Below are 15,630 nucleotides of genomic sequence, written 5' to 3' on the forward strand. Positions count from 1 at the left end.
TAATGCAACTGCAAAATAATTTTATTCTTATAATTATTTCCATACTAGTTCTTCCATCCCACAGCCCTTTTTTCTTTCTAATACTGAGATACATCATAATTTATGAAGCGCTATAATGTGTTTTGTGTATGTATACTAGGCAAGAGAGCTGACTGTTTAGTTTGTGGATCTTCTTTTTAAAGAGAAGATTTGAAAGGATATTAGTACTGGTCAGCATTTTACAAACTATTTTATTCCTCTGCCTCAAGATATCCCATATTAACACACAATGTATGGGCCAGATCATGCCTGAGGAGTGGATATGATCAAACCAGCAAATCAAAATAAAAATTTGGGATGGGTACATAATTATTGTTATACTGATAACTAAATTATAAATTAATGTAATGGATATTAATAATATAGCTATCTCTTCAAGCTGTGATATATGCATAATAAATTGATTCTTATACAGTATAATCTAATTTGTACACATTATAATTTGCCCCAAAGTAAGTTCTTCCTGACTACTCGGCAAAGTTTCCATAACAGAATGCTACAGTAAGGTCAGTGTCAGTATATCTGCATTAATTTGCCAAACTTCATTGCAGAACATTTACTAGTAGGCTATGGAAAAAAAATCATAAATAATTGAAATTAAATACTTGTCAAAATAAATGAGGAAAGTACAACTCACAATATAATGTTCTTGCTGTTATTAATTGCTTGTTCTCTTGCTTTATAATTACCAAACTCAGTTTTTAACTCAATGCTCAGTCATTAGCCTGTGCAAGATTCCATGATATACATTGGCATTTAACAACCACCTAACTTAAGCCTTTTGCATCTACAGCTGTTTAAACTCAGTGAATATTCAAACAAACCGATTCTCAGATAAACAGAAATTAATATATCTGCAAAAATGCACTCAAATATATCTGTGTGAATTTATTTGCTTGTATGTATTCATTTAGTGAATACACTGATTAATTCCATATGACTTTGAAGTAAAAGCATCAAAATCGCAGCAAACTGCTCTACTTCCCTGGTGCAGTGTCTCCTGAGCAGGATGAGAGATGCTCTGACAGAGAAGAGCTTTTTAAAGCACATTCAAACTGGTTTTACATGTCAAAGAAAGCCTATGCTACAAAGCTAAGTAGAAAAGGTCAGGAAGGAAGGAAAGTCAGCAGGAATGTTAGAGGTGATCTTTGTTCCTTTGCTGGTTTCCAGAATACTACTGTGCAGAAAGAGACGGACACTGGGCGAGTTTGCCATGAGTTACTAACCCATTATCTGCCTGCAGGACTTCAGAGGTAGCTCTGGATGGTCTACAAGGTGCTCCAAGGGGAGGAAGGTCAAGCAGATCCTGCACTTTAGACTATGCTCAAAGAAACACTTTGCTGACATAGGTGTGAGATCTGGTCCTCCGTGCAGCTTCAACTACCCCATTTGCACATGCAGCCATCCAGACTATGCACGTACTTCAAGCTGTAGTTGACTATCTAACATTGGTTCTCTGTAGGAATTGCTTTTTAAGACAGTAAGGGTATAGGGGACAGCTGTGTGTCTTTACAGAAAAAAACATACGCTAGCATGGCGTTAGGCTGAGATCAAACACTGGCATAATATTGGCCTTGGATATCTCAGCATAGGGTAAGTGTCCATGTTAATTTGGAGCCCCACGGTTGCTAGTGAACAGAATCCAGATACGTTAACCCTCTTAGCATGTCTCATATCAAACCTGGCATGCCTCCCCATAGGAATTCCCATCTAAATGGCATAAAGTCACTCTTTTGAGGTTACAAAATGGAAGCTCTGGTCTCTCTTGAGGCAAACAGGCACAGTCTCAATGCTCGGTCCTCAAACGAGGGCCTAAATGTTTCCTCAGCTCCGTTTTGTTGCTTTCTATCACTTCAACAGAAAATCAACCTAAGACAACTCCAGAAATGAAAATTTCACAAAGTGCCAGGCTTTGGTTCTGCATTGGCACATGTCTAGTGAAAGAAGCCTTAAATCTTTGCTCCAGCATCAGGAAAACAATTAGTCACACCTCATCCTCCCAGCAAAAACAGGCTGAATAGGGATGTTGTGCTACTGGTTTTCCTGACCTTATCACCACAGTGATTTGATGCAGAAGGCAGTGCCTCGTTTTGGGCCACTCACACATTCAGTCTGCACTGCATATGCCCAGGAGGCTCCTAGAAGATATTTTGACATAAATATCCCCCCAAAAATCAATGATCTAAATTTCTCTATTATCTAGTACTCTTTGTTCCCTTTTCTCCACATTTCATTGCCCTTGATACCAGACCTGTTCCTCGTCATTTATTGTACTGTGACATTTGCAATGCATTGTGCATCATTACAGAGACACCTCCGAAACTCTGCAAGGTTTCAAAGTGAGGATGAAAAGCAGTCAGTTTACCCTACAGGTATTTTCACATGAAGTTATATGTTTTATCCAGTCACTCCTTTGTTTCCCTAGAAAGTACTTCCTCCTCCCCTTCCCCCCCCCCCCCCCCCAAATTCCTTTCCTCACCATGAAATGACCTGAGAACTGGAGAAAATGTCACTTTTTTCTCTTGAATTAGCAACTTCTGAAGCTTAGATTGTGGTTGGTCCCTTCCAGGTCTGCACTGAAAGCACACCACTCACGCTGCCCTTCTCTGACAAAAGGCAAATTTTTTTTGTCTTCCAGTTTTCCCTCTTAGGGCCAGATATTAAAAAGCAAGGGTACATTTCCTTTTACATATTTGTGAAATGGTCCATCAGGACATTTATTCTTTCTCTCAAAGACATAGAATCATTTTTAAACCAGTATTTATAAACCATTGTTCACACTTTCCACAGCAATACTTTTAAGATAGGTTACTCCTATGTCCTATATTGTTTGGCTATTAATAGCTTTTGTGCTATAAAGAATTCTAACTACAATTACAATTCAGCTAAACTAATGTAAGAGTAATTTCTTTAATTGTACTAACAGCTAACAAACTATAACCATTTCTCTACATGCTATACAGGGAGTGAAAAAAAAAAATCAAATGCTGTGGTAGGCTTTTATTTCTTACAACACATTATCAAAGAGGTTAAGTTCCAGCTGAATCCTTAGGGATAGGTTTGTACAACTAATAGCATTTTATTGTGAGGTTTCTCATTCTTCATATTTTTATTAATGAAATTTTCTAGTAGCTTTGCATATAGAGAACAGCAACTGCATTGCACTTAAGTTATTTCCCATTTCTTCTCTATTTTTTTTTCCCTATTTACTTTAACTTAGCATTGTGTTTCAGGAACTGTAGTACTAGATCTCTCAGTAGTTGCTAACTTCACCACTAAAAAAAGAAACAATATAACAGGATTGAATAAGTGGGATGGTATCTAGCACCCTGAGATTAAATCACTGAGCACTTTAGACTGGTAAAAAAGATCATCTCACTTTCTGCCTCACTGCATCTAATACATACATTCTGTTTACAATTCTAACATTAGCAGATTTTTTTCTTCAGGAAACCCAGGAGTTTATGTATTGGTTTAGTGATAACTGACTGTCATTCATTTTTCACTTGAAAATCCGAGAGTTTCTTCATGTTTTAATGAGAAGAGAAATAAAAAATGAGTTTGTGGAGTCAAAGTGAATGATGTCAGAAGAAGGACAGTTCTGTGAAGAAAGCTTGGAAAAATTTAATAACCTAATACATATCCAGATAGCATTCTGTTTAGGTAGTATTTTGCTACCCAGCTAACTTCAAGATCCAGTTTTAATAGTTTTACAAAGAAACGCAGACTTCATCCAGCCTTTTCCTTCTAATGAGATTTCCATTTTTGCCTCTAAGTGTTTTTCTCCTGTTTCCTTTGTAGTTGTATTAATATGCAATTGGTCTTTACTCTTAAGTAATGATTTTTAAGGAAATTCATTTCAACAATTTTCCTTAAGCTTTCGAATGAAGATTTCACTGTTAGAGGCACGGCTGGAACAGAGTAAGCCTTCAGTTGTAGCAATGGAAATATTCCATTGCATTCCCCCCAGTCTTCCCTGGAAATAGGGTTCTTCAGAAAATTTTGGGGGTTTACATTCACATAATCGCATGATTCAGATCATTATTCCTATTTTAACATGAAATTTTTTTTATTGTACCGTCAGTCCTTTTTTATTTCACATCACTATCTCAGTTCTCTCACTCTTCTACCCATAGTTATAAAAGCACTTTATAATCATACTTGAATTCAACAATAAATTTAAAAAATGCAAGACTCGGCATGATGACGACACATGTAAAAAAGTGAATCAGAAAATGCTACCTCCATTCTTGTTACTGAGCCTGCAGCTAGTGATACTTAGCAAAATTACCAACTAGCCATATTCTTTTTAACTGAAATTTCATTGTTTGAGCATACCATTCCATATTCTTAACACTGTTAATTACCCATGGGAATTTATAAACTCTCCAAATCATTTCTGTATAATAAGACAGAGCTTCTGACAAAAAAAAAAAAAAAAAAAAAAAAGAGAGAGAGAGAGAGAAAGAGACAGACAGACAGACTTGGACCCATTTAAGAGAACAGTTAGACCTCATCAAAAAGCTGAACTTCCCAGAACATATTTAGGTAGTGACAATCTCACTTCTATTCACATTATTTATTTCAGTGAAAGTTGAAATGTGTGGGTAGAAAAAAAAAATATTAAAGTAGAGAATAGAAAATAAACATTAAAAAAAAAGGAAAGACGGGGCAGTTAAAGCTCAGTGGAATTTCTCTTGGCTGTATTCTGTTCTGCAGAAAAAGTACAGGTAAATTTAAAATAGAAACAGAAGCAAAAAAAAAAAAAAAAAAAAAAGAAAGAAAGAAAAAGAAAAAGTCCACAGTGCTGGGGGGGGGGGGAGGGGGAAGTTTGCTTTTGTTTTCTTTCTGGTGGCTGTTATCCTTTCTGCCAAATTCATCTTTTTTTTTTATTCCATACTGTTTTCTTCCATCAATTCCATGTTAATGCCAGGCCTCAGCTCCTCCCAGAGAGAAGAGACGCTTGGATGCTGTTAGGCAATATTTGCATGTTTAGCAACCCAGTGAGAATGAGTAGTTTAGGAAAACCCTAGTAAGGTGATAATTATTTTAACTGGTGTGTGTCGATGCTCTGCTTCCCCCTCATCCCCTAAATGAAGTACTCCCAGCATTTTCTAAATTTCTCTTTGCCATGCTTCCTTCAGGAGCTGCACCTCGCTGTAGGGAGGGAGGACGCTTCCCCTGCCACAGGGCGCTAAAATCCAAACAGGCAGAGGTTTGGATAAGCCCCCGAAAATCCGTGGGGGCTTCGAGCCCTGCTCAAAGGCTGCCGCCTGGGCGCTCCCGCGAGCCCGGCCCGCCTCTGCCGAGCCTTTCGCGGCAGCACAGGGCTCGGCGAGGCCTCGCCGCTCACCCGAGCCTGCGGCTGGCCCGCTCTGGGCCCTTCCCGAACCTGCTCGTGCGCAGGCTCTACGCTCGAGGTGGAACAGGGGTAAGGCAGCAAGCTGCAGGCAAGCCCACGAGGGAGGAGAACTTGAACGCCAGGCAGCGCGGACGGAGCAAGCAGAGGGCTGGAAGGCACGAAAACGGGGCAGCACGGGCAGGGCGGTGGGAAACGGGCCGTGCGCGTCCTGGAGACCGCGGGCGGGCCGCGGTGGCGCGGCTGGCTGCCTCGGCGCCAAAGCGGTCGCTGCAGAAGCGGGCCAGCGCTCCGCGCGCTTCGGGGAAGGCGGGCGGAGGCGATGGCAGAAGGACGCTTGGAACAGACACAGGGAAGCCCTGAGCTGCTCTGCAACTAACTGTCAGCGTGGACGTGCCCTAAGTTTACAAAACCAAACGCAGCTTCCTTCATGAGTGGGCATTTAGGTATGGTCACTGGTGGACACTTATTTTTGAATTTCTGTTCTCCCTCTCTGTGTGTTCCTCCTGCTTTATCTGGGTCCAGGGCTGACAAGAAATTGTAGTTACCATTTTTCCAGCTACTTTAATTAAAATATGGCATCGCAATCAAGTTACTCAACAGTCCTAGCGAGTTAGTAATCAGGCCAGGCCAGAAAGCATGCAAAAACAAAAGTTATTACTACACTATAATATTATTATATTGCTGACAGTCCTGCTGTCCTGCTCATCATGACCTACCACAGACTGGGAAACATAATTACTGCCATAGCTACAGTCCTTGGCCCAGTCATCCTGGGCAATGCAGCTTGCACCTAGGAGAACATCATTTTTAAGCAGTGCACATTATCTGCCTTGCAGATTGCTATACATTGCTTACGATAAGGCTGAGTCAGGCGTAGAGTGAAATGGCTTTCCCCTGTCATAGGCATCCAGTACCAAGTATTCGCAAACCATTAATGTAATAGAATCATCATGATTTTTTCCTTTCCTGTTCTGTTCCTGGGCTGCCAGAATTTTCCTGTAGCTTGAGATTCTTTCTGTTACAGTTATGTTACAGTCTTGGTCAACTACCAGTCAGACTATGATCAGATTTTGCCATTTATTAATTCAAACGGACTGTGCTACACACTTGGGACAGATACTCAGCAGTGCAAACGCTATGTGTGTGATGGAGCAGGCAGAAGATACAAGACCTGTGATTTCTAGAAAACTTTTTTAAAAAAAAGTTAACTAACTAACTCTGCCTTTTCTTTGAATTACAGGTATCGTTGCAGTCCTTTTCTGTGGAGTCACACAGGCCCATTACACCTACAACAACCTGTCACCAGATTCCAAAACAAGAACTAAACAGGTACTAAACAGTATGGAAGTAACTGACTTTGTGTCTTCAGCAGGCGTAATGGGTATGTAGAGGCACTAGACTATAGCTGGATGGGATTTCATTAATGCAAAGGAAGAGGCTTATGTCTTTTTCAGGGGAAAGACTAGAGATTTTGCCAGAAAAACATTAACAATTTTCTAGGTAAGCAAAAAAAAACATAATAATCTATCCTTCCAAAGAGACCTGAAATGTCAATCTAGGAGATAAAAGTTAAGCTGATGATAATTTATACCAGCTTCTGTACAAAAATGCTGCAAAATTACAAAAATGCAAGAGCTCTGGTAAATTAGAAGGAAATAGCCTGAGAGATTATATCCATGTGGATTTTTGCAAAGGGACTCTAGAAACTGTGCAAGCCAGCCCACAGCCTTGAGCAGTGAAATCATTTCATTTCTGCCTCATTAAAAGGGTGACACAGAAAGAGGGACTTTTTTCCCTCTGTTTTATTTAAAGTTCAGAGACAATAAAAAAAATTTGGGGGGGGGGGGTTTCTGGTTTTTACTTAAACAGGTGAATATTGCAGTTATAATTATGTCAGAAAATGTGGGGCTATTCTCAGTACTGGAGTTGTGGCATCTCAACGTTGAAAATACGTCTCAACCAAGGAATAATGATATACTAGTCACTACTTGGCTCCTGTGAGCAATCATTTAAATATACAATTTCTTCCCTCGTATGTTCCAAGCACCCCAGTTAAAAAAAAAATATATAAAAAAATAAAAAAAAAAAAAAGCCCCCCCCCCACACACACACAACACTATCTCCTAGAGCAAAATGGGAACATATGGTCCAAGACTAATTTTCATGATGCAATCTGGTACCCTTTCTGCAATTCCACAATTTTAAATATTTCAGTTAAATGAAGATTTTCTACAAAATTTTCAATTTCATTTTAATTTAATCAAAAAAAATCTAATTTTCCATCAAAAACAAGCAGAAAAACTACTGGACAGTATCAGTTCCTCTCAACCTCTCACAGGTTTTAAATCAGAAGTTTCTGGTTTGAACTCCCAGACTAAAATGTTAGCTACTGAACAGTAAGTCCTCTCAGCTGCCTTTCTTCATCCTAGCAAATGCAGATGCTTTCCAAAAGTATTCCAAGAGAGGATAGGGCCCTTCTCTGAAAACTGTATCATAAGGGAATAACGTACATATCTACTATACAATTATTTCTGTTTTTCAGAAATACTGGATTACATATGCTGTTTCCACTTTTCCATATAACCATTACAATTTGAATACAAGACTTTGTCAGGCACTCTGCATGATTTCGGATATATAGGCCTAATTATTACACTTCTGAATTTACTGTAGGATTACAGGAGTAATATGTAAGCACTAATTAAAAAGCAAGAGAGGGAGGAAGGAAGGAAAGGAGAGGAGGGTGCTATGGTATTTTTTAATTAAATACCGATCTTTTCAACTACAGAATTAACTAACATTTTGTTTAAAAGTAAATACCTTTTTTGTTCTTGTTCTCTCATTTACTCCTTCCCATTCAAAAGTTCAAAACAAAATAGTGAAAATAAATTGAATCTACCCTTGAACACATAGAAAAGGGAATTCTTGGTTTCTCTAAGAACCTATGAGTTTTATGCACCTCTTCTATTCTGTTTTTCCCTTCCCCCATAAACTCTTAATCTTTAGCCTACCTTATGGTATGGTTCAAAAATTGTTTTCAAATTGCTTTGAATTCTTCTAATTTATTTTCTAATCCATAGATTACCTTTTCATATGCAGCTGTTTCTGTGAGATCTGCACTGCTTCTTTCCTTCTCTTCAAACAGAATTTACTAAGCTGTACCCTTGGCATTCTCATAATTGTACGTGACTTTATTGCATTTTAAATGAATATCGTTGCTCAGCCTGATTCTAGAACAAAGCCTGTTTTGCTCCCAATTTAAGCCATTTTTATTGCTCTAACCTAAAATCAACAGCTTTTCAATTCATTTACAGAATTATTCCAAAGTAGTCGATATTTCCTGTTACAGTATGATAGATCTTTCAATAAGATTGGTGAGCTGTAATGTGCACTGACAAGACAGTGAATTAAGGATGAAGTTAAGGCCAACAAAAAAAATGAATTTAAATTTCAAAAAATGAAATTAGATTTAAAGCTAAGTAGACATTGTGAAATTGTTGCTTGTCTTTAAAATGTTTCTCTCTTCCACTCTGCATAATTTTCTTTACGTTATTTACCAGCTGTTAAAGTTTCATAGCTTGATGATAAAATTCTGTATAGAACAGAATGACAATAATGACCATCATGTTGAGCCCTGCATTTCTCATATTTCCTCATCATTTTTCCCCTAAGAGAATACATAAGAAAGATTTGTAACATTTTCTTCAGATACTATATAGAATGAAAAACTTATTTAAGGTTCTTAAATGAAAATTTCTCTATTGAAAGACGCCATATCAATATTAGTCCCCCTACATCCTCTATTAATCCATCCAATCATTATTTAGCATTCCAGAAAAGAAATATATTGTAGTATTTCAGGCATCTAAAACTTACAGAATCTGAAACTAAAGTAATACAAGTCTTGTCACAAACAATGGATTATTTTAACACTGCCAGAAGAAAAGTGAGATAAAGATTTAGAGAAGATGCAGATTTCAATCCAGTTATCCCAAGTCTTACTAAATATTTATACATATTCTCTCTGTGTGTTTTTGTTGTTTCTAATGTGAATAATGATATTTTAGTAGTATTCTTAAGTACCTTAGTAAGTAGTCTTAGTAAGTATCTTAGTAGTATTCTTAGAGTCATCCTCACGGACCTTAATACAGTCACAGCAATTTAACATTAAAATTGCCACTACCTTCAGTGGTGACAAGGTTAGAGCAACAGAGCATTCCTGAGTTTGGAATATTTAAGCTTAATTTATCCAATATATCATTAGTGAAGGAGAAGATGCAACTGCTAAGACATATTTGAAAGTTTCTTGATTCTGTGCATTATTTACAGATACAAGCATAAACAAGTCATGCTGCAGGCAAACAGCGGTTGCTTCTAAATCTTGGCACATTATAGTCAATATTTTACACTATGTTCTTCATGTGTACAGCTGAGTTGGGTTCATTCACTCAGCTACAGGTAAGTCAGGGGCTGAGAAGGATGTTGCAGGATAAGTAGAAATCGCTGTTTGTTGAAAGTGGACAGAGTCTAAATCCCTACAGGTCAGCTCTAGAAAGGGATGTATGGACATTATTGTATTTCCTAGAGGAAGAAAAGACATTTCTCACTTTTTTTTTTTTCCTTCCCTGCTCTCTATCAGCTCCACTCAAATGCCAAACTAAGACCAGGCCAGTTTGGTGGAGTATTATTAAGAGGAGCTTCAACCTTTAACTCCAGGGAATAGCCACAGCAAAAAGACCATAACCCTTTGGGAACAAGTCAATACCTCTCTTTGGATCGGTGTGTAAAGGGACGGAGAACACTGCTTTCAGGCAAAATACAGTGCCAGCAAGTTGTAAATTGGGAAGGGTATACTGAAATGCAGCTCCTCTAGAGGTGTGAGCAGGGAAGTTGCTGGAAGGCACAGCAAAGCACCTCCAGCCTGGGAGAGGCTGTGTTAGGCACTGCCCTGCTGCCTCCTTCCGTTCCACCAGCCTAACCTTTGTGAAGGCATCTCAAATACTTGTGTTAACAAGCTCATAAAGGTTGCTTTCTGAAGTTAGGTGCAATAATCCTTCTAAACACATTACTAGGTAAACAGCTACCCACATATTTTGCTGTTTCTCACAGCAAACTCACTGGTAATTCCCACTTTATAGAGAAGAAGCTTCTGTTCTGTTCAGCTGCACTGGGAGTGCAGTATCTACCTACAAGATGCCACATTAAGATTTCTGTGGCCCTTCTCCTCCAAGTTTTCACAGAAGCTTTAGAACATCATCACCTTACAGAGGAGCAGCAACTGTCTCCAGGAAATGCCTTGAAAATATATTAAGTTTTCAAAATTTGCTTAACTTATTTGTAATATAGCTATATATTTTCTAACATGCAAACAGGCAAAGGAGTCAGCTTACTACTACAACATCATAAACTGATTTGTATTACAGCAAGTTTGGTGTAAAAGTGTTGTGTTTATAAGCATATTCTTTAATTTAATGTCAATTTACCATATGAATTGAAACAAGCTGGCAATCATAAATCAAGTCATAAAAAATAATTCTAAAAAGCTGTAAATCAAATCATTATAGTCTCTTGAAGATCTGCTGTAAAATAGCCTCTTTAGACATGATGCTGTTCCATCCGTAACTACAGATTCACTTCTGATGCTAATCTGACCGTAGCAGGAGAGTATAACTTAAAGTATAGCAGTGGAGATGTCCAGATGGACAGATGGAAGTGTGTGTGTGTTGGGGGGGGGGAAGCTCAGTGGAGCAAAGCAGTAGTTGAATGCAAAGAGATATCAGAAGTCTTTTTCAGCTTGCTGTGTCCAGCCAAAGCACCATTCCTGAACAAATGCAGTCACTGTACTGCATTTCTGCTGGCCTAAACATCCCTGTAAACAAGTTACAGAAAAGCAGACCTACACTCAGAACTGACACAACAGATCTCCTTTCTCTACATGCATGGTACAATGAGTATCTTATAGGATTCTGCCATCAGCTATCTTTTCCTAAGAAATAGTACATTAATATTTCATAATATGTTTTATAAATCTTCTTAATAGTGTACTGTACATTCTGGTCCAGTGGCAGAACGCTTTCTCCAGAGTTGTAACCGCTGTTAAAAGCCCACGACAGCAACCATGTCCACAATTTTTAATCTTTGTTGTGGGAACAGGGGAGAAGCCGAACAGAAGCGTCTATGTCCTGCTACCAAAACAGCATCAATCTGCTGCTTGTGAGGCTCCCACCCCAGCTGCCTAGCACCCACAAGGTATTTGGGAGAAGCCACGCTACAAAGTCAAAGGCAGAAACTGCGCAAAATTAAATGGTTTTAGTGCCGCTCATCTTAAAGCCTCCGCAGTCACACAGGGCTTGAGTGTGCACCGTGGGTTTGGTCCCGCTGTTTGTAGGAGTGTTTAGAAGCAAAGCGTTTAGAGCTAGGCATACTTCTAAAACATACAGCCTATACGAATTTACCACTAGACAGTGCCAACTACCTTCTGTTATCAGACATTGGTCACTTATAGATAATTAATTTACACTTCTGGCAGGAAAAAAAAAGCCACAAAACATCAAGATTTAATGGCAGTTACAATGCTGTCTCTTGATTTTTAAAAGTCAGGATTATTTCTAGAATTAGGAAAACCTTATGTGTAGCAAACTGCTCTCAATAATTAGCAAAACAACAATCACCATAAAATACAAGTCCATAATTCAAATCTTTCCGCTTTGAGCAACCTATTTGGTAGCTATTGTGATTTGCTCAGGAGCGCTACTCAAGAAAACAAGGCAGTGCAAGACATCATTTTTTTCCATATAAATGGTTATCAGAGAGAAAGACTGACATAGAAGAAAGTTATCTTTGAAACAAGACCACCGTAAGTATTGTGCAGGAGGAATATGTTTTCCCAGCATAGCACAATCATAGTACCTGCAGGAAAATTTCCTACTAGAATGATTTTTCATTAGCTTCTGAATGCCATTGGTTGTCTGAAATAGGATGACATACCTGATGATTAATTTAAGTAATACATAGCACTCTCAAAAAGTAAACATTAAACCAAAAGGGATCTTTGACCGCAGGCTCCAATAGAGTGTGAGTTCCTAGCTACCATTAGACAGGTTGTAAGCATAAAGTACTTTCTTCCTTTTAAGTGGGGACTAAGTATAGAAGTTTGCTCTGATGGATACTGTCCCCTTCTATCTAATGATTCCCTTTCTACTGCTGAACAGAAGAAAAACTAATTTCCAGTCTCCTTGAATCCATCCACATTCTCAAAAGCAATAAAGGCTGAGACTCCAGGCACTGCTACTGAGGAAAGAGTCCAGGTGACCAAATTACAGCAGTCAGTACAAAGGTCTGAAAAAGCTTTTCTCATTCTTATAAAAGAAAGAGAAAATAAAATGGGATCTTGGGACAATTTATCCCCAGTGGAACAGTATTAGGACTTTTTGTTCATCTTGTAGTCAGCATTGCTGAAGGTAAACACTTTGGAACAAGTTGCATTACAAAGCAAACCTGCTCTTGTCTTCTAGCTTTCACACACACTTGTTTTTTCAGGGGGATGAGACTGGGGCAAAGCCCTCATTTTGCTATGGCCCAAGAGAAAGCAAGAGGTCTATCCACTTCCCCCTCTAGCCTAACCTCAGACCCTGAAATCACATCAAAGGACTGTAGTTGCCTTCCAAATTTCTTTACCGCAAGAAACTACTTCTGCCCCCTTAAAGAGGTGTCCCCGCATTTTTTCTTTCCCGAAGAGAAAAATAATAAAAATCATAAATTTTTTAAGCATAAAATTAAAACAAAATAGAAGACAGGCAACCTTATGCTGCTTTTAGCACCTAGCTATTAAGAGCAGGTATCAGCAATTGCAGGTCAGAATTTCTGATAATTTTAAGATGCCTAACATATATTGAAATTACCAGCAGTCACACAATTAGACCCCTTTTTAAAAAGTCATACAGATCACTATCTTTAAGTACTAGCTGTCATTAGACATGTAGCCCCTTCACCCTTGCACTTATCTCTTATAAGTTCTGGGTTTACCTGCTGGGACACTAATGAGCTCCGGCCACTCCACAGGCAGGTTAGCAAAATCTTCTGTTCCTAGGCTGCACCCTCCTAGCTTGCTGCCTCAATATGTCTCTACATGGTCCAAGAGGCAATGGACTGGTTGCAAACAGGTTGCTCTCATTTATAAATTGCCTTCTTATCTCTAATTGAATATGCACCACATGTGCAATGCTTGCAGTAATTATTACATTTAAAATGGATTGGAATTAACAGGAAGCATACAATGAATTCCAGTGCTCTGCACAGCTATTTTCTGTGTTTATCAGAAAAAGCTGAAGATTTGAAATGTGTCAGGTGCATTGTTTGACCAGATGTACCACAAGATCGTATGGAACCCTATGAAACACTGAAATGCTATGAAGAAAGCTAAAGTTGCTTACTGTGTAAGTTTGATGAGGAGAATCACAAGAACACATGAAATTCTTGATTTCTGTAAAAGTAATTATACTACCACATCTTTCAATCTCAGTTTCTTAACAAAATCACTCATTATCTGACTGATGTTCCTGATTACTTAACCATGCTAGAAGAATGTTAATTTGCAATCTTTTTACATGGAGTTCCCCTTACAATTCTGTGGAAATGCTTTCACTGTTTAATTTTTTTAGCTATGTGCTACAAGGTGGATGGTAAACAGCTAAAAAAAAGTACAAGTAAACTAATATCAGTAATTAGCTGCATAATTTAAAAATCCTTTGTTTTTCACAGGAAGAGATGCAGAATTATTATTGTATCAGAAATACTGCTGTCCTCAAAATAACACTGAAAATATTAGGAGTCCTCAAACAGAAATCTCATCTGTATATCTAGTTCTAGAGATTCTTCAACCTGTTTTTCCTCTGTTTTTCCATACCAACTTTAGTGATTTCTTTACTGAGAACATGCAGATTTACTCTATCCTCAGTGGTTCCCATCAAGCACATGTTGCTTTGTCATCAACATTTTGTACAGAATAATATATTATAGTATCTTCTACCCACAAACACCCATGAATAAAAATAGTATTTTGGAACTACAAAAAGTAGATCTTCCCTTGAAAAACAAAATAAAACAACTTAAGCACACAAACTGAAAAAATACACATGCTCAAATGCAATTTGAAGGAACCTCGAACTGTAGTGAAAAACTTCTGTAGAGAAGTATTGATTATCTTACTGAAAAATTAGGTCATTTTTGATGCTGGTCGGCTAAGGGAACCTATCAGCTCATAATGCCATATGCAAACTAGTTTCCAAACCATCTCATTAAAGGTTTTACAATCTGTTTAAACATTAAAGATTTTCTTTAAATATTAATAAGTTCTTTTTTAAGGTGATAGTTTGCTCTCTACAGCACAGTAGCAGATGCCACCAGTTGGCTAAGCTCTACCAATTGGAATTAAAAGCTATGGGCCACGTTTTCACAGGCAAATGAAGAAAGACATAATGGAATTTCAGAGACACATGCTGTACTTTCTTTGAAAGATGCCCTGAATCACAAATGAGACTCGTACATGTCTTCATCTGCGCAGTAGAGTCAGACTTCATAGGTCTACGTAAGCTCCTGCAGAATCAAAGAGCTGATTCATGTAACTCTGCAGATCGTGTAGTTTTACTGCAGCCACGGCTGTTACTGTGCCTGTTTTGATCTTGCCACGCTGGGTTTGAAGAGTGGCCTCTGAAGCATTTCTCCTTCCTGTGGGTGACTAGCTGCTTGTCCCCACTTTTTAGGTCTGTGTCTATGCAAGGAGCCAGCCTTTGCCCTTAACTCTGTAAATTACATCTTCCAGATTTCTCATGCTTTTTTTATCCAAATGGATCATGAATTCCTGAACAGTATCCCACATTAAGAGGCAGGGAAGCTGATTAAGGATGATCCTAAAAATGAAAACAAACAAAAAAAAAAAAAAATCCAAGCCACTACTCCAAACTCTGCCATGTAAGAACAGATTAGGTCCCACTAATTCACTATATCCTGCTTCAGAAATTCTAAATCATATTCTGACAGGGTAGAATAGTTAAGAGTTGTCTTACAAACAATAAGCCTTTAAGAGTAAAATGGAATTTAGCGTGTTCAGGATCTCATGGTATTCAACACCAGTTTGAACAAGAATAGTTCTTGGATTATGCGCTGTCTCTAGGTTAGAAGGCAGCAGTCTTGTGTCCTTTCCCCTCGAACCTCTATTAATAGACTTATGA

At 38.3% G+C, this 15,630-nt stretch overlaps 1 protein-coding gene across 1 annotated transcript in view; it reads left to right on the plus strand.

Moving 5' to 3' along the window:
- The window catches only part of SLC9A9 (solute carrier family 9 member A9), a 205,712-nt gene that overhangs the window by 87,532 nt on the left and 102,550 nt on the right, over positions 1-15,630 (plus strand). The window contains exon 9 of the mRNA XM_062582591.1: positions 6,642-6,730. Coding sequence (XP_062438575.1) covers positions 6,642-6,730 — 89 coding nt within the window. The remainder of the gene's footprint in view (positions 1-6,641; positions 6,731-15,630) is intronic.

This window comes from Rhea pennata, chromosome 9 (assembly GCF_028389875.1).
Source record: "Rhea pennata isolate bPtePen1 chromosome 9, bPtePen1.pri, whole genome shotgun sequence".
NCBI lineage: Eukaryota > Metazoa > Chordata > Aves > Rheiformes > Rheidae > Rhea > Rhea pennata.